Source organism: Pangasianodon hypophthalmus, chromosome 4 (assembly GCF_027358585.1).
Source record: "Pangasianodon hypophthalmus isolate fPanHyp1 chromosome 4, fPanHyp1.pri, whole genome shotgun sequence".
NCBI classification, from domain to species: domain Eukaryota; kingdom Metazoa; phylum Chordata; class Actinopteri; order Siluriformes; family Pangasiidae; genus Pangasianodon; species Pangasianodon hypophthalmus.
The window spans coordinates 3,523,840-3,542,672 of NC_069713.1; the positions used below are offsets into that span (position 1 = coordinate 3,523,840).

An 18,833-nucleotide genomic window follows, 5' to 3' on the forward strand; every position below is an offset into this window, starting at 1 on the left:
GCCACGCCCACCTGTGACCCTAACACGCCCAGACAGGAGGAAAAGTGAAACTGCACATGTTAACCATCAGCACAGCAACATCTCTCTCACCATCTGTCTGTCTCTCTCACTGTCTCTCTCTCACGCTCACACACACACACACACACACACACACTGTCTCTCTCTCACGCTCACACACACACACACACACTGTCTCTCTCTCACGCTCACACACACACACACACACACACACTGTCTCTCTCTCACTGTCTCTCTCTCACACTCTCGCTCTCTCTCTCTCACACACACACACACACACACACACACACTGTCTCTCACTCACTGTCTCTCTCTCACGCTCACACACACACACACACACACACACACACACACACACACACACTGTCTCTCTCTCACTGTCTCTCTCTCACACTCTCGCTCTCTCTCTCTCTCTCTCTCACACACACACACACACACACACTGTCTCTCTCTCACTGTCTCTCTCTCACGCTCACACACACACACACACACACACACACACTGTCTCTCTCTCACTGTCTCTCTCTCACTGTCTCTCTCTCACTGTCTCTCTCTCACTGTCTCTCTCTCACTGTCTCTCTCTCACGCTCACACACACACACACACACACACACACTGTCTCTCACTCACTGTCTCTCTCTCACGCTCACACACACACACACACACACACACACACTGTCTCTCTCTCACTGTCTCTCTCTCACTGTCTCTCTCTCACGCTCACACACACACACACACACACTGTCTCTCACTCACTGTCTCTCTCTCACGCTCACACACACACACACACACACACACACACACACACTGTCTCTCTCTCACGCTCACACACACACACACACACACACACTGTCTCTCTCTCACTGTCTCTCTCACTCTCTCTCTCTCACGCTCACACACACACACACACACACACTGTCTCTCTCTCACTGTCTCTCTCTCACACTCTCGCTCTCTCTCTCTCACACACACACACACACACACACACACACACACACACACACACTGTCTCTCTCACGCTCTCGCTCTCTCTCTCACACACACACACACACACACACTGTCTCTCTCTCTCTGTGTGTCTCTCACTCTCTCTCTCTCAGTCACATTCCCTCTCTCTCACTGTCTCTCTCTCACGCTCTCTCTCTCTCTCTCACACACACACACACACACACTGTCTCTCTCACGCTCTCGCTCTCTCTCTCACACACACACACACACACACACACACACACTGTTTCTCTCTCTCTCTGTGTCTCTCACTCTCCCTCTCTCTCACTGTCTCTCTCTCTCACGCTCTCGCTCTCTCTCTCACACACACACATGGTCTCTCACTCTCTTTTTTTCTGTGTGTGTGTCTCTCTCTCTCTCTCTCTCTCTCTCTCAGTCACACTCCCTCTCTCTCACTGTCTCTCTCTCTCTCTCTCTCTCTCTCTCTCACACACACACACACTGTCTCTCTCTCATGCTCTCGCTCTCTCTCACACACACACGCACACACACACACACACACACTGTCTCTCTCTCTCTCTGTGTGTCTCTCAGTCTCTCTCTCTCTCAGTCACACACTCTCTTTCTCTCTGTCTCTCTCTCTTTATCCATATGATTGTCTCATTTTTGTCTCTTTAACTAACTCTTTCTTTGATTTATTAAATGCTCGAGAGAGTTTGACATACACACACTCACACACACACACACACACACACACACAAACACACACGGTGAGGACAGTCCACTCTCTGTCTTCTTTCTTCTCTCCCTCCTTCCTGTCTCTCGGGATGACGGGATGTCCACAGCACTTACACTTTCACTGATGCCCAGGGACCATTTTTACTTCCTGTCACATGACTGGTCAGTGCACTCTGATTGGCTGTCTCCGAGAGTCTGCTACGGAATATAGAGGTCACTTTTTTAGATGTCTGTGGTGGTAATTGTGGTGTGTGATATTTTACCTTTTTCTTTATGAAGTCTCCAACCTTTGGTTCTTTCGTTCCATTTTTTCCTCATTTGTTTGAGTTGATGTATAAATATCTTTCTTTCTCTCAGGCCTGGGTGGTGGTGTGGTCGGTCTGAAACCATGCTGTTTATGTTTTAGTACAAATGGCAGTGAGGATGTGCTTAAAGTGTGTGTAAATGACCAGGATGAGCGTGTAATTCAGGAGTAGCCATGTTTATAGATACAGCCAAAGGGAACCATAGACAATAATTCCCCATCTGTAATTTCTCTTTTTTCATCCACATTCTCAGCTTCTGATGCAATAAGAATTCACAGGATACTGTCCTCTACCGAGTCAAAAGGATAGAAAGATCTTCCTCATGCATATTATTATATTCAGGAGAAATGCAGCAGGTTTTTTTGTGGGAATTGTAAAGAGTTTTTGGAAGAAGGATGGCAGATGGGGACTATAGCCAAAAGCCCTCACAAAATGTTTGTTTGTTTGTTTGTTTTGCTTTACAAAACTATAACAGAAAGTCCTCCCAAGACATATACAGTACTTGTTGGTTTGTTTAGTTTGTGTTTGTTTGGTTGTTGGTTTGTTTGTGGCCTTTCTTTATGGGAACTGCAACAAAAAATCTCACAAGACATTTGTCTGTTTGTTTGTTTTTGCTTTGTAACACTAGAACAAAAAGCCCTCACAAGACACATTATTTATGTTTGTTTGTTTGTTTGCTTTTGGTCTTTTTGGGGAGTCTTTGTCCCTGCAAGACATATTACTTTTTTAATATATTTTTTTGTTTTGTTTGTTTTGTTTGTTTTGTGGGAACTATAACAAAAAGCCCTCAAGACATATTTCTTTTTTCATTTAAAATAATTTCCTCTTATTATCGTAACAACGTTAGGAAAGTTGAATGGTGAAACATTAGAAGGAATAAGACAGAAACAATGCATTATCCAAACGACTAAACCTTACTGATCTTATGATCTACAGCGCAGTCCGTTATTTATTAGATGATTTAGCGATTAGAGTTTTGCAGGTGTGCTTTTGTACGTGCAAAGCCTATATTAGGCAAAATGTGACGAGAGTTCCCCTTTTATTTAGCTCGTGTATATAGATGTGTGTGTAGAAAACGTCCAGTTGTACATAGTCCCTTTCACAACTACAGATTTCACACTAAAGACCAAAACATGCACAGTTTCCTGAGCGCCTTTCACTGGGGGAAGAGCTTTCCGAAGTTCCCTAGGGCTAACACAGTTTGAATTCTCAGAATGGTTTCTCATATTTGTCTGATGCCTAATCTAGCTCATGTGCTGAGACGTTCCTCTTCATCTCACTGCATCCAAACCGTTCACACAATAAACAGAGCTCTGTGTGAAATGCTGCACTGTTCCACTGTGTACGTAGCGTCGTGTTCTTCTGTTCATTTGTTCAATAATAACTGTCACTGGGCTTTCATTTGGGGGAATTTATGCAAATAGATTTGATGAACTCAGAGGTGTTTCTTTGTGTAACAGCTTGTCACTGGACTTGCACTATTTTTTTTTTTTTTCCATTGGTTTCCCAAAAAAAGTTCAGAACAACTCCATTTGAATAAAACAGAGAACTGGGTCTGCTTTTCCTTCATCAGACCATCACTATGAATTTCCTCCTAAACGTCTAACCACGACTTTATACTGTCTTTGGTTTAATTTTGGCCCTAATGTGAAACTAGAAAAGGAGAATTTCGAAATATTTTTGAGGGAAAATGTTTTTGTACCTCTATATGCACATATTTGGCTTAACAGTAGTTTATAGGTGATTAGGTAGTAATGTGCTGTTTATTTTTCCCCCCACTTTTATGATGTAAGTAAAGGGAATAAGGGACGTCTTGCTCTTGCTGAATCTCGGTGTTAAAATCAGCTGTTTTGCATCAGCATTTTTGTCCTTAAGGGATTTAAGGTTTTAAAACTGAAGAAAGTTCCAGAGCCAAACGAGAGTTACATTTTGAAACCTGACTGCACAGTTTTAGCGATCCTGGATTTTGTTTAATATGCTTCGTTTCTTTGTTCGTGTGTAAATGACTTGAGATGCAGAAGGCAAACTGCACTTAACCCGTGTGGCTGAAAACACACACACACGCATTACTGTATAGGTTTGTTCTAATGGTTGGATCTGTTCAATAAAACATAATAATAATCAAAAAATGCTCTTGTCTGCATCTGTACTGTACAAGTAAGAAAAAAAATCCCCATCAGCATCTCATTATAAGAATAAAATCTTGTTATTTAAAAAAAAAACAGTGTGTTCTAACAAGAAAACATCTCAGTATAAAGAGAACAAGATAATACAAATGCTTTTCTCATAATAACGAGATGCTAATGGGAATTTTCTTTTCTGGCATTTCTGGCACGCCTCTGGACTACTGAGAGGCTACTTTTGATTTGTATTTCTGTAGTTATTGTCTGTGGTTTTAAAACTGACAACTTGGGTGCTTCAACACCTGAAATTTGATTCCTCTGTACAGATTTTTACTACAATAACAATTATAACTAAAAAACAACGCAGTCGCAGGCATTGAGTCGGATCACTTACTGTATGCACAAATAAATGACAAAATCATGAGAATCCCTTAAAGCCTGCACAAGCTGATTTAAATTGTATCCTAAGAGACCTGGGGCCGTTTTCAATTCAAATTGAGTTTTATATCTCGAATGCTGGCAGTTAATGAAGCCACAAGATACTAAATCGAGGCCATGAAGTTATAATGTGTTCACAAGTTTATCATGCCTTTCATTCGCTATATTGATTTGTTGAATTAATGAAAGAAAGACAATGTTTTTTTGTTAATTCGATGTGCTCTTCTGTAAAGAAAACATCACCACGGTTTGAAGGATAAGCTGACTGAGTACTCATGTGCTACACTTACAGACAAACTTTTAAATTCGTTCATTATTTTATCCATAAAAAATTCTTTGAGATAAGTGATGTCTCTGATTAAGTGCGTCTCATCCAGTGTCCTCCATCATTTCATGTTTATATATTTAATACTGGTCTGGAATGACAGTCCATAGTGTTTTGAGCGTCTTTACAGCTAAAATATACAGTACATTTCAGTGTAAAATATTGTAGTTACATCAAACTGTCAGACAGTGGCGCTGTCTTAACGCTGCTCCTCACTCGAGCCGATATCACACAGGAAAAATCAGTCATGCTTAACTAAGACACGCCTCTGCTTTACTGAAACTCCGCCCTTGTGTGTGTGTGTGAGACGCTCACACAACTTCTGAATAGTGCTTAAGTCTGTAGTTTTGTCTGAAGTATGAATACAGACATGCAGAATTTCAGTATTAAATCCTCACTGCATGCTTAACTCAAGTCTGAATACGACCCTTTATTTATACACTCTACAAACAGTTAACCATCTACAGACCGTCAGAATTATATCTGACCAACATGTCCACAGTTTATCCTGTTGCACAACGGATGTCCTGTTGTTTATCCTGGTTTCATCCTGTTCTCACACCCAGAGAGCCAAGAAAGTGAGCCATTTCTAACAGTTCTCAATGTACTACACTGTTAATAATTCATTTCAAACAAAGAAAGTAAATGTTCATATTTACTATGTGAATATTTAATATTCAAGATTCTGCATTATTTCTAGGTCCCTATTTAAATGTAAGCAAATGTGTGATATTGAGCATGTTAACTACTTCGTACAAAAGGTCAGATTTTCCTCATGTCTAATCTCTTCTCCTGAAGAGTGTGTTCAGACGACACGCCGATGGATTTGATCTAAAATGGATTGTAAGGTTTTGCACAAACTTTTGGAGTCCATGCCAGCTCGAGTGCACGCTGTCATTAAAGCAAAAAAGACGACGTAACAAATACTAAGAAACTCTGAAATTCATGTAAAAATATTTCAAAGTTTCAATAATAATGATAATGTTGTATTAAATTGGGAAAGAATCCATATATGTGTTTACTATATACAACAGTGTTCCCTAATGGCAGTGGCCTCTTTCAGCAGGATAATGCTCCCTGCCACACTGCAAAAATTGTTCAGGAACGGTTTGAGGAACCTGAGAAAGAGTTCAAGGTGTTGACTTGGCCTCCATATTCCCCAGATCTCAATCCGATCGAGCATCTGTGGGACGTGCTGGACAAACAAGTCCGATCCATGGAGGCTCCACCTCACAACTTACAGGACTTAAAGCATCTGCTGCTAACGTCTTTGTGCCAGATACCACACACACCTTCAGAGGTCTTGTGGAGTCCATGCCTCGACAAGTCAGAGCTGGTTTAGTGCCACAACAGGGACCTAGACAATATTAGGAAGGTGGTTTTAATGTTATGGCTGATCGGTGTGTATGTGTCTGCCAACTGGTGGCAAAAATCTGTAAATGCTGGGAGAGTCTTCATGATGTCATTTACATGAAGTGAAAGTAAAGTGCGAAGCCGTTTCTTAAACAGAATCCACTTCCTTTTATCAGAAACCAAATCTTCATTTCAAGTTTTTAACTCTCAAAGGGACAGAGGGAAAGTGACATCTGTAAGGTATGTGTTTTCTAATTTCACTGTGATCTTTGTTAAAAAAAAAAATCAGTCAATCACTCAGCGTATTCATAATCATGAGATTCAATTGTCTGAGAAACTCCAGGGGAATCCAATAAGAAGTTACTGTTGAAATGAAATGTTTCATCATGTATCACTGTGTGCTCCAGAAAACTGCATGTGGGGATAAACTAATGTGTTTGACCACATCTAAGGACTTTTTCAGCTTGTTAAATTTGCAGGTTAAAAATAAAAAACTGACTGTTGGGATTTCCTAAAGGCACGTTTGGTGTCTGTAGTAGAAATCAGTGGGTACTTTTGTCTCATTGCATTATGTGTTAATGCGAGTTTCCCTGTCAAAGCACTACATAGTGCCTGGAGGTTAATGGCATGAGCCTCATATTCTGATTAATTTATAGCAGTTATTAATAGTGTTATTTGCAGTATTGGTCAGAGGAATATATGACAGAACACATGCTGGGTTAATTTAACCACACACTGCTAGGCTATGTTCTGGGTTATTTTAATAATCCAAAGATTGGTTCATTATAAACCAACCACATGATTGCATTCACCTGTGGCTAATCACACACACACACACACACACACACACACACACACATACATAAATAACCCAGACTCACACAGGCACAAGTCTTGCTCTAAGTCTATCTCACTGAGTTTATCTGGGTTACATCTTGTTTCTGGTTTTCCTGTTTTGCTCTAGTCTGTTTCCTGACATTGATTCTGCCTTTCAGTTTGGATTTGTTGCAATAAAGTCACTCTGAAATTGCAACCCTCTCTGCCATCTGACATAAAGTCCAGATGAAATAACCCATTTAATTTTATATAGCAAAAAAATAAAAAAAAATTAAAAAATTGCAACTTTTCATCTACATGTTTTCATTTCTCTTGTTTATTATGCATTACAATCAGGGGTGTAGTTAGGGTGGTGATGGGGGCCCCTGGGCTCGAACCATTGTTGGGGCCTTATACCTCCACCAAGACATGAATCTACAACTGCTCAAAAAAATCAAATAAACAAATAAGACCAGGGTTACAACTGCAACTACAACACTAAAGAAATACTATGAACATAAAGATTTGAACATTCTGGGCTAGAAATGACAAGAGACTGAACAAACACCTGAGCAGCCTCTGTGGTTTGAAAAGATCCTCCTGATGTTGTAAAGGAGAAACCTGCACAAGACAGGTTAGTGATGTGAGGCAAGAAGGATAGCTGGTTGTCTTGAGCTACCCTGAGGTTTTGCCAGATGGTGTCATCCGAGAGTTGTCCAAGGAGATCACAAGATCTTGACATGGAGATGCATCTCCAAGGATGTACAGCAGCTCGGGCTTGCTGGAATTTAGTTTAAAATGATGAGCTGTTATCCATGATGAGATGTCTGCCAGACATGTTGAGATCTGTGCAGAAACATAAGTGTCTCAGAGAGACGAGGAGAGGACTAATTGAGCGACACTGAGAGATGACACTGAGAGAGGAACTGCTGGAGAAGACTGTGTCATGCATCACTATGTGAATTCGCAGACGTGCCCGAGGTGGTATTTAGTTGCTGCATCTGAAATAGGGCAATTTGTACTTTTGTCAAATTTATTATAATGTGTTTCTGTTTAATAAGGGTACTATTATATAATTTTTAGAATGTTTTTCACATTTATTTCCTAAAATAATTAAAATATATCTTCAGTAATATATGTTTCTGTGTCTCCTGTATCAGTCATGGCTTCCTCCAGCAGTGTCCTGTGTGAAGATCAGCTCCAGTGCTCCATCTGTCTGGAGGTGTTCACTGATCCAGTCTCTACTCCATGTGGACACAACTTCTGTATGATCTGTCTCAGAGAGTTCTGGGACAGCAGTTCACACTGCCAGTGTCCAATGTGTAAGACGGAATTCCCTAAACGTCCTGATCTACGTGTGAATACGTTCATCTCTGCACTTGCTGCTCCATTTAAGAAGCAACTTCCCTCCAAGCCTAAGAAGGTTCTGTGTGACTCCTGCACTGAGGAGAAGATGGAGGCTCTAAAGTCCTGTCTGCACTGTGGAGTTTCTTACTGTACCACTCATCTGATGCTCCATAAAACTACACCTAAACTCATGAAGCACAAACTGATGGAGCCTGTGGAGAACCTGGAGGACTACATCTGCCAGAAACATGAGAGACCCCTGGAGCTGTTCTGTAGAGACGACCAGACGTGTGTGTGTCAGTTCTGTACTGAGGGAGACCACAAAACTCACAGCACCGTTCCTATAGATGTGGAAGTTAGATCAAAGAAGGTAACAAAGATTTAGAGAAGTGATAATATATGATCAAACTTCCATAGAAGAATCTATGGAAGTGATTTTTTTGTATGACTGTCCTTCTCTCGTAGACTGAGTTGTGGTTAATGCAAGCAGAAGCTAAGCAGATGATCCAGGACCGACTGAGGAAGATGCAGGAAATCAACCACTCTGTAGAACTCAATAAAGTGAGTCTAAAATAAGACTTTGGCATTCATTAAAGCATAAAATCCTTAATTAATTTTATTGGTCTCCTGTTAGAAAATCGCAGAGAAAGCAGACGTTGTGGAGATCTTCAGTGCTCTGATGCGCTGCATTGAGAGAAGCCAGGCTGAGCTTCCTAAGGTGATGGAGGAGAAGCAGAAAGCAGCAGAGAGGCAGGCTGAAGAGTTGATTAAAGAGCTGAAGCAGGAAATCACTGAGCTAAAGAGGAGAAACACTGAGCTGGAGCAGCTCTCACACACTGACGATCACCTCCACCTCCTACAGGTCAGAGTCCCTCTGTTTCTCAATAGCAATGCAGCACATGACAGGACAGCAGTCCCCATGCTGAGGGATTTCTTTCTCTCTCTCTCCTGCTGTACAATAGATTTACCCGTCACTCCGAATCCCTCCATGTACCAAGAACTGGATTGATTTTAGCATAAACTCTCATCTGAGTGTGGTGACTCTGATTAGAATAAAGATTCAGGAAATGCTCAGTGTGGAAGTGGACCAGATTGATGAGATCAGTAAGTATGTAGTGATTCATAAGATCTTTGTGTTTGGGTAAAGTGGTCTCTTAGGAAGAATTAGGCTAGTGTGATATACATAACAATTTAATTGTCAAGAACAGATAAAAAAATGACACACAAAAAATAAAACCTAAAGCCATGGAGTGGTGCTGTTGAGTGTCATTTGGTGTACATGTAAAAGACTCGGACATCGCCACAGCAAGTTCCTGTATCCCTCTGTCACCGAGAGGAAAGCCGAGAGGAAAGCCGAGTGTCCCTGTGAAGGAACCTTTTGTAGGTGATTTCAAAGAATCGCAGTCTTACTATCTTTCATGAAGACTCGTCTGTTACAAATTTTATGTAAATTCATTTGGATTAAATGATCGGCCCTTTTCATTGTGTTTAAATCAAGAAAATTTCCATATTATAGCGTGACAATTTTTTTTTTGCACAAGATTTGTTCTTAAATTGGGGGTAAAATCTCAGGCATTTTACCATTTAAAAAGAGTAAATTCAAGAGTTAAATGGCAAACCTGTACAATTATTACTATAATATAATCAGAGTAAATATCACTATGTGATTTCAGGAAATCATCAATATCCTAGTAGTAGAAATGCATTATATACATACATATTTGTATACCGATGAGCCAAAACTTTAAGACCCCTCACAGATGAAGTGAATAACATGAATTATCTCATAACAATGGCACATGTCAAGGTCTGGGATTTATTAGACAGTAAGTAAACCATTAGGTTCTGGTAGTTGATGTGTTGGATGCGGGAGACTTTGACAAGGGCCAAATCATTATGGCCAGATGACTGGGTCGGAGACCCATCTGCCATCTCCAAAGTGGCAAGACTTGTGGAGTGCTCCTGGTCATCAGTGGTGAGTACCTACTGACAGGGTGATGGGTGCCCAAGGCTCAAGGGCAATGAAGGCTATCCTGTCCAGTCTGTACCGACAGAAGGGCTACTGCGGCATACAAAATTTTAATGATGTTGTGATGAGGAGGAGGGAGGGGACACTGCCATCGGCCCAAAAAGGGGAGGAGTCTCTGCCGTCCGCCAGAAAAGCGGAGGAGCGGCTGCCATCCACCAGGAGGCGGAGTTGCGGCTGCCATCCGCCTGAAAAGGGAAGGAGCCATAGCCATCCGCCAGGAGGTCCAGTGTCAGTGCCCTGTGTCGTGGAGGATCACTTCCCAGCTGGCCAAGGACCAGACGACAGCATGTCTGCAGACCGGGGAACCAGTTTTTTCTTTCTCTCTTTCCTCTCTCTCCCTCATGCTATGTCTCTCCTGCTTGCTCCTTTTCTCTCCCCTCTTCCTCCTCTCGTCTCTCCTTTCACTCCCAGGATGTGGGGCCGCTGTCACAGATGGTTACAGGAGGAATGTGTCATAACACACAGTGCTTCGCACCCTGCTTTGTATGGGGCTGTGTAGCCACAGACCGTTCAGAGTGCTCGTGCTGACCCCTGTACACCACTGAAAGCACCTACAGTGGGCACGTGCGAGCACTGGAAATGGACCTTGAAGGTCACCTGGTCTGACAAGTCCTGTTTTCTTTTACATCCCATGGACGGCTGGGTGCGTGTGCGTCGCTTACCGGGGGAGGTGATGGCACCAGGATGCACTATGGGAAGAAGGCAAGCCGGTGGAGGGACTGGGCTGCTCAATGTTCTGCTGGGAGAACTTGGGTCCTGGCATTCATGTGGACATCAGTTTGCACGTACTATCTACCTAAACATTGTTGCAGACCAGGTACACCCCATCATGGCAGCAGTATTCCCTAATGGCAGTGGACTCTTTCAGCAGGATAATGCTCCCTGCCACACTGCACACATTGTACAGGAATGGTTTGAGGAACATGACAAAGAGTTCAAAGTGTTGACTTGGCCTCCAAATTCCCCAGATCTAAATCCAATCGAGACTGTGGGATGTGTGGGAACAAGCAGCAGCTCCACCTCGGAACTTACACGACTAATGGATCTGCTGCTAACATTTTGGTGCTACAGCGCACCTTCAGAGGTCTCGTAGAGTCATGTTTTGGCAATACGCCAAAGGAACAACAGCATATTAGGCAGGTCATATGTATATTGTATCTTTTGGTGCTAATGTTACAGTGCCCCATTGTAATTTTAAGCATTTCATTACTGCACATTAAATTCTACTAGCTAATAATATTGTCCATTATTCTCTTTCAAACAGAACTAAAAGAATTTCAGCAATATGCAGGTGTGTGAGCTTTCACTGATCACATGAATAAGTATTCATTATTACACAGTATGTACTGTTACAGTAAATGTAAATTGTGTTTTTCCCTTCTCAGTGGATGTGACTCTGGATCCTGATACAGCTCATCCTCATCTCATCCTGTCTGATGATGGGAAACAAGTTACATGTGGAGACAAAAGGCAGAAGCTCCCTGATAACCCAGAGAGGTTTGATCGTTGTGTCTGTGTGCTGGGGAAGGAGGGATTCTCTTCAGGGAGGTTTTACTATGAGGTGCAGGTCAGAGGGAAGACCGAGTGGGATTTCGGAGTGGTCCGAGAGGCTGCGAAGAGGAAGGGGGAGATTACAGCCTGTCCTGAAGATGGATACTGGTGTGTGTGTCTGAGGAATGAAACAGAATTTTCAGCCTGTGACTCTCTTCTTATTCCCCTCTCCATGAAACAGGCTCCTCAGAAAGTGGGGGTGTTTGTGGATTATGAGGAGGGTCTGATCTCCTTCTGTGATGTTGAAGCCAAGTCTCATATCTACTCCTTCACTGGTCAGACTTTTATGATGAAAATCTATCCATTCTTCAGCCCCCGCAGTAATCATGGCACTAAAAACTCAGCACCACTGATCATCTGTCCTGTTAATAAGACCAATAATATTTGCTAGATTTAAATCTCTGTTAACATCTTCTATTTAATCCATTCCTTAAACAACATTAATTATCTTACATTTTTATTAACTTCATAATTCATATGAACATATTTCATGTAAATAAAAAAAAGAATGTTATTTAATGGCTTTCCAAATCCGTTTACAATCTTCTGTCATGTAAAAGCAGATCTGAATGGAGAATGTGTGGCTAACTGTATTTCTGACTGTAATAGCTGAATTGGATTGTTAACTGACTGATATTATCCTGCTTTTTCTGTTCTTCTATGCTTGTCTCTGTAAACTCAAATCTGTTCATGAGCTGGCTTGTTCAAAATAAAAAAAATCACACATTTGAAAGCATTCTCTATAAAACAAGAATGTCCCCACCATGGCTGCTCATTTCATTCCTTAGAAACCCACTGAATCATACACAAGAATAAAATGTCAGGAAAAGTTAGCATTGTAATCAATGCAGTAAAAGGCAGAATCTCTTTATCCAATCTTCTCATTTAAGATAGATGTGGTTGAAAAAGTCTGGCAACAACTGATATCTTGAGAATAAAGAGGCAAATGAAACTCCAGCATGTTCAGTTTCAGTTCCTACAAATACAATAGTCACCTGTTGGAATCAATGTTTTGAGACTAAATACAGGATCTATATATAGCATCTGTTAATGTTAGCAAGCCGTACAAACTTAATCGCTAAAATCGCTATGGCCTACTTGTTAATCCTGTAAGAGGAACACAATGTTTATACTGTATATATATAAGTAACAATGGATAATGGGTGAATGTCTGCCATCTGATGGCAGAACTGTGCACTAGAAATGTGCCATGAAAAAGCCAAACTCTGGGAGTGGCCTCATGATGTCACTTTGGTGAAATGAAAGCTACGTGCGAAGTGGTTTCCTAATCAGAAGTCCTTTCGTTTCAGCAGGAGATGATATCCGGTTTAAAGTGTTTTTGGCCTTCCTTTAAAAATCAGCACAGGTAACTTTGTGTTCAGAATATTTCTAATATTAACTGTTTATGTATTGTCTAACATATTGTCAAAGTGCTGTAGATCAAAAGTTTAACATGGGCAAAGCTGTGAATAGATTGAAGAAACTGGTTTTGGGAGAGAAAAAATGTGGCAAATCAAATACCATGTCTGAATTTTGTTAGTACTTTCTGAAATTATTTTTACTCTACATCTATGTCATAAAGTAGAGTACTTTGTTGACAGGAGAGGCATCACTAAAGATGCTGCTGGCTTTGAGTTCTACTGGTTTAGTATTTTTCTTTTTTTTACAATTTTCCATTCTTCATGGCATTTTTTTTTATTAAACTGGTGCTGTTTGTAAAATAAATAATGTCAGACAGTATTGTGTTGTGCTGAATGTTGGATGTTTTCTGTGGTCTTAAATTATACCTCCATCTGCCCATCTTTGTGTCTCCTGTATCAGTCATGGCTTCCTCCAGCAGTGTCCTGTGTGAAGATCAGCTCCAGTGCTCCATCTGTCTGGAGGTGTTCACTGATCCAGTCTCTACTCCATGTGGACACAACTTCTGTATGATCTGTCTCAGAGAGTTCTGGGACAGCAGTTCACACTGCCAGTGTCCAATGTGTAAGACGGAATTCCCTAAACGTCCTGATCTACGTGTGAATACGTTCATCTCTGCACTTGCTGCTCCATTTCAGAAGCAACTTCCCTCTAAGCCTAAGAAGGTTCTGTGTGACTCCTGCACTGAGGAGAAGCTGGAGGCTCTAAAGTCCTGTCTGCACTGTGGAGTTTCTTACTGTACCACTCATCTGATGCTCCATAAAACTACACCTAAACTCATGAAGCACAAACTGATGGAGCCTGTGGAGAACCTGGAGGACTACATCTGCCAGAAACATGAGAGACCCCTGGAGCTGTTCTGTAGAGACGACCAGACGTGTGTGTGTCAGTTCTGTACTGAGGGAGACCACAAAACTCACAGCACCGTTCCTATAGAGGAGGAGAGTGACGATACTAAGGTGAGAGACATTTAGACAGAATGAATGAAATTTATTTTAAAAATCCACAAATATTATTACCGTGTATTGCTTTCTCATAGACTGAGTTGTGGATGGTACATGCAGTAGTTCAGCAGATGATCCAGGAACGACTGAAGAAGATTGAGGAAATCAGACACTCTATAGAACTAAATAAAGTGAGTCTTCATATTAAAACATACATTATATGGCCAGAAGTGTGGGAAGATAATGGTCAGGTTTTCTCCATGTTAGAAGTCTGGCTTGTGAAAGGAATCTTACATAGTAGAGCATTAAGCATTGTTTCTTTCTTCTCTGGTTCCAAAATTATTAGCTCCCCAACAACGCTGCCGAGTTGTATTAAAGATGACTGACGAATCGTTGTTACTAAGGCCTTTGAAATATAAGAATCATAAATATCATTTGTTAATTTAGATACTGTATTAAATAGAATCCTAATATTGTTTCTTTTTGCTTTTTTATCAAGCTTGAAAAATTAAGAACCTAATGATCTTTCTTGAAATATTTAGAATATCTGATGTTTATTTTCTGTCATCTTCACCTACACTGTTAAGAGATTTGTTGGAGGACACACAACTGTTCACACGTATACATTTATAAAGAAATGTACAAAAACCCATTGATTGTGTAAAAATAATGGGTCATTGCATATAAATTAAATGTGTTTCCTGTAGAACAACACAGAGAAGGAGAAAGAAGACAGCGTGGAGATCTTCAGTGCTCTGATGCGCTGCATTAAGACAAGTGCAGCTGAGCTTCCTAAAGTGATGGAGGAGAAGCAGAAAGCAGCAGAGAGGCAGGCTGAAGAGTTGATTAAAGAGCTGGAGCAGGAAATCACTGAGCTAAAGAGGAGAAACACTGAGCTGGAGCAGCTCTCACACACTGAGGATCACCTCCACCTCCTACAGGTCAGAGTCCCTCTGTTTCTCAATAGCAATGCAGCACATGACAGGACAGCAGTCCCCATGCTGAGGGATTTCTCCTCTCTCCTGCTGTACTGTAGATTTCCCCGTCACTGTGCAGCCCTCCACACACCCAGGACTGGACTGACGTCACAATTACCTCTCATCTGAGTGTGGAGACTCTGAGGAGAAAAATAATTCAAGAAGTACTTAATAAGGAAATGGACACGTTTGTTCAGATTGGTAAGTATATAAAGTACTTATTAGTCAGTTCTTAAGGAGCAAAGGGTTTATGTAGTAAGTAAACATAATTGCAGAAAATCTTTTATATATTTTTTATATGATATGTTCAAATATCAGATTTATCAATTATTATACTCATTTAAAAGCTATTCTGAATTATAAACCTCACATATATCCATTATCATACTATCTGTGTTCTTTGGAGTTAATGTTTGGAGTTACTGGAGTTAATTACTCTTCTCTGTTGGAGTTTATACTAGTCAGACAGTTAATTACTCCTAAGTAAATTCTAACAGCAGGTAATATTCTGTGTTTCTCTTTTACAAACAGAACTAAAAAGAATTCAGCAGCATGCAGGTCAGTGGGATTTATTTGCCTGTGTGACTACATAAGTATAAAGACTGAATACTGGGGAAGAAAGTGTAACTTGTGTTTCTTTGTCTCAGTGGATGTGACGCTGGATCCTGACACAGCGAATCCTTCTCTTACTCTATCTAATGATGGCAAAGAGGTCACATGTGAAAACCTAATAAAGAAGCTCCCTGATAACCCAGAGAGGTTTGATCGTTGTGCCTGTGTGCTGGGAAAGGAGGGATTCTCCTCAGGGAGGTTTTACTACGAGGTGCAGGTCAGACGGAAGACCGAGTGGGATTTAGGAGTGGTCAGGGAGTCTGTTAACAGGAAGGGAAAAATTACGGCCTGCCCTGAAAATGGATTTTGGTGTGTGTCTTGGCATAGTCAGGCTGAATACGTGGCTCTGGATTCTCCTCCCATCCCTCTCTCCTTGAAACCGGCTCCGCAGAAGGTGGGGGTGTTTGTGGATTATGAGGAGGGTCTGATCTCCTTCTATGATGTTGAAGCAAATTATCACATATACTCTTTCACTGGTCAGTCATTCACTGAGAAACTCTATCCATTCTTCAGCCCCTGCCTCAATGACGGCGGTGAAAACTCAGCACCACTGATCATCTGTCCATTGACTCAAGGCCAAGAATAGGTTTTAAAAATAAAGTCGCCTAAATTCATAGAATCATAATGATCATGTTTCCTGTTTTGTCCTTCATGAGTAGAGTTGGTAAAACATGAATAATGAATCATAACTATCATGCATTTCATTAAACTTTTTTTATTATGGTCTATAACTGGTCTATGACTCTTGTTCACATTATGCTCTTGCCGAATATACTTTCAGTGCATTTAGTACTGTTTGAATATAATAAAGGGCTGTAGGGATTAACTGATTTATAAATCCACTATTCACTGTCAGCCAGAAGAGGACAGTTTCAGGAGTCTGGTTCCTCTCAAGGTTCCTCTCTTGTCATCTTCCTCACCTCTGATGTCTCATTAAAGATCTAAATCTAAATCCAGTTTTCTGTAAAGCTGCTTTGTGTCAAAGTTTATTGTTTACAAACCAAATTCATTTGAACTGTATAATTATAAACCTGTATCCACTTATAAATTCCTTTTTCTAAATATCATTAATAAAATGTATTCATCAAAAATAAATCTGGTCTCTGTAATGTGTGTGGTGGAGGTGATGAGGCAGGACATGCCTGCATGAGATCAGGGTGTATTTTGTTTAGGGTTGTCCAACTATCAATGTCACCATTATTCCAGGCATGAGTCAAAACACAGACAGGCACAGACAAACTAGAATAATCCAGAATCGTCAAACCAGAAACCAGGTCTGAGGTGAAAACTAGGAATACAAACGAGAAACAGGAAAACAGGAAAAGTATGAGGCAGGCTGCCTGGTCCAATTCCTCACCTACCATCACCAAACAGTCTTTATTTACTGCTCTATTTTCCCCTGGGTGCTGCAGTTGACCCCTCAAAAGCTGATCTGTTGGACTTATGAGGAGCTGGGGCGCTCAGGACCTGATGGTCCCCAAATGGACATGGAAAATGTTTTAAGGAATGCATTAGACCAAGTCATAGAAATTAAGAGTCAAAGTTTTAGGGTTGCAGTCATGCTGTTTTTTTTTTTTTTTTTTTATAAATTCCCCAATCTTTCAGGATAAACTATATAGAATGAGTCTGGACACTCAAACCAGAGACTCGTCTGTTAGTCCCAAAAACTGCAGAGAAATGCTTTTCCACTCCTAGCGCTTAATTGTGCCCACTCTCTCTTATTTAGATTCCCTTCGAAATGAATATCATTGGGTAATTACACCAGTCAACACAGGGGAAGCGCTTCATATTGATATATGGATTGTAGCAGATTAAGTAGCAAGGTATGGCAGTCTCTGCATAGAGCCTAGTAGAGGCGAGTGTTTCACATAACCTGCAAATAATTCAAAAAGAACTTGTGGCGTCTACAATGCACAGATGTCCAGATTTTTCTTATTTGAAGTACTATACGTCCAGAAGCCACAGTGTGTGTTGGACATTTTAAAGAAAACTGGGAGGACAGTCCAACCCCAAGCAGAGTCCATTATATTCTTGACCTGTGAGCAAAACTCCACACACTAATACACTTTTGCTGAAGAATTTGCTCCAGGCCCTGGAGTAAGGTTTTATAGGTGCTTCCAACGAAGCCAGTCCTGATCCACTTCACTTTTGAGCTCATTTCTCACCATCGCAGAGAGCAAACGTTGCCCAGATGCAAGCAGAGTGTAGCGAGAGTTTACTCAGAGGCTTCTTTATTAGGGACTTTCCAAAAATTGTGGTTATAAACAACAGCAGGGCAAAACACGAGCAGGCACCATCAAAAACTGCAAATTCATAATCACAATGATACGCAGGAACAAGCCGGAAAAAAATCCTAGGAACAAGTGTAGCTGGATTTGTCACTGCATTGTGTGTTTTTTTTTTGTTTTTGTATTTTTAAACACTGAAACTCCGTAGTTGAGACAACTTGCCATTTATTCTGATGAAATGTAAACAAGCCCTTATGATGTCTTCAAAAATAAAAATGGCAGAATGAGATGAGCATGCGAATTAAATCAGGTCAGAATAAGAGAATAATCAAATCCATATAAAAATCATTTTTAAAGCAAAGATGGAATTAGATTAATTAAAGGAGACACACACATGGACGTAGACATAGAAACACACATAGAGAAACACCAGGTATAACTTTAACATGTTGTGTAATTCTACATAATAAAAACGTGTGTACTAAATATACTTTTCGTACATTTTACACGGGAAAAAGACTTCAACTGAAGAAAAGCCCAAAACAAAAACATGTCACAATATAAGCACATGCACACTGTGTTGAGAAATGTTCTTTGTGCTGAGGGGATTCCTGACATGTTTTTTTCCCCTGCTGAGTTGCACCAATCTCATAGATTACACT

At 40.8% G+C, this 18,833-nt stretch overlaps 1 protein-coding gene across 1 annotated transcript; it reads left to right on the forward strand.

Annotated features, from left to right (window-relative positions):
* The first annotated feature begins 6,337 nt into the window (after positions 1 to 6,337).
* LOC113523990 (uncharacterized) lies at positions 6,338 to 16,989 on the forward strand. Its single transcript, XM_053233242.1, has 13 exons — positions 6,338 to 6,488; positions 8,225 to 8,781; positions 8,877 to 8,972; positions 9,046 to 9,273; positions 9,374 to 9,515; positions 11,705 to 11,731; positions 11,826 to 12,377; positions 13,813 to 14,369; positions 14,450 to 14,545; positions 15,062 to 15,295; positions 15,391 to 15,532; positions 15,863 to 15,889; positions 15,979 to 16,989. The coding sequence occupies exons 2-13, from the start codon at positions 8,227 to 8,229 to the stop codon at positions 16,527 to 16,529; spliced, it is 3,207 nt and encodes a 1,068-aa protein (XP_053089217.1). The 5' UTR covers positions 6,338 to 6,488; positions 8,225 to 8,226; the 3' UTR covers positions 16,530 to 16,989.
* The last annotated feature ends 1,844 nt before the right edge of the window (positions 16,990 to 18,833 follow it).

Excerpts from the sequence above, each read along its gene's own strand:
- LOC113523990 (XM_053233242.1), top strand. The coding sequence starts at position 8,227 with ATGGCTTCCTCCAGCAGTGTCCTGTGTGAAGATCAGCTCCAGTGCTCC. Across the intron at positions 11,732-11,825 it reads AGAATTTCAGCAATATGCAG|TGGATGTGACTCTGGATCCT; the intron begins GTGTGTGAGCTT and ends TTCCCTTCTCAG. Across the intron at positions 14,370-14,449 it reads AGGAGAGTGACGATACTAAG|ACTGAGTTGTGGATGGTACA; the intron begins GTGAGAGACATT and ends GCTTTCTCATAG.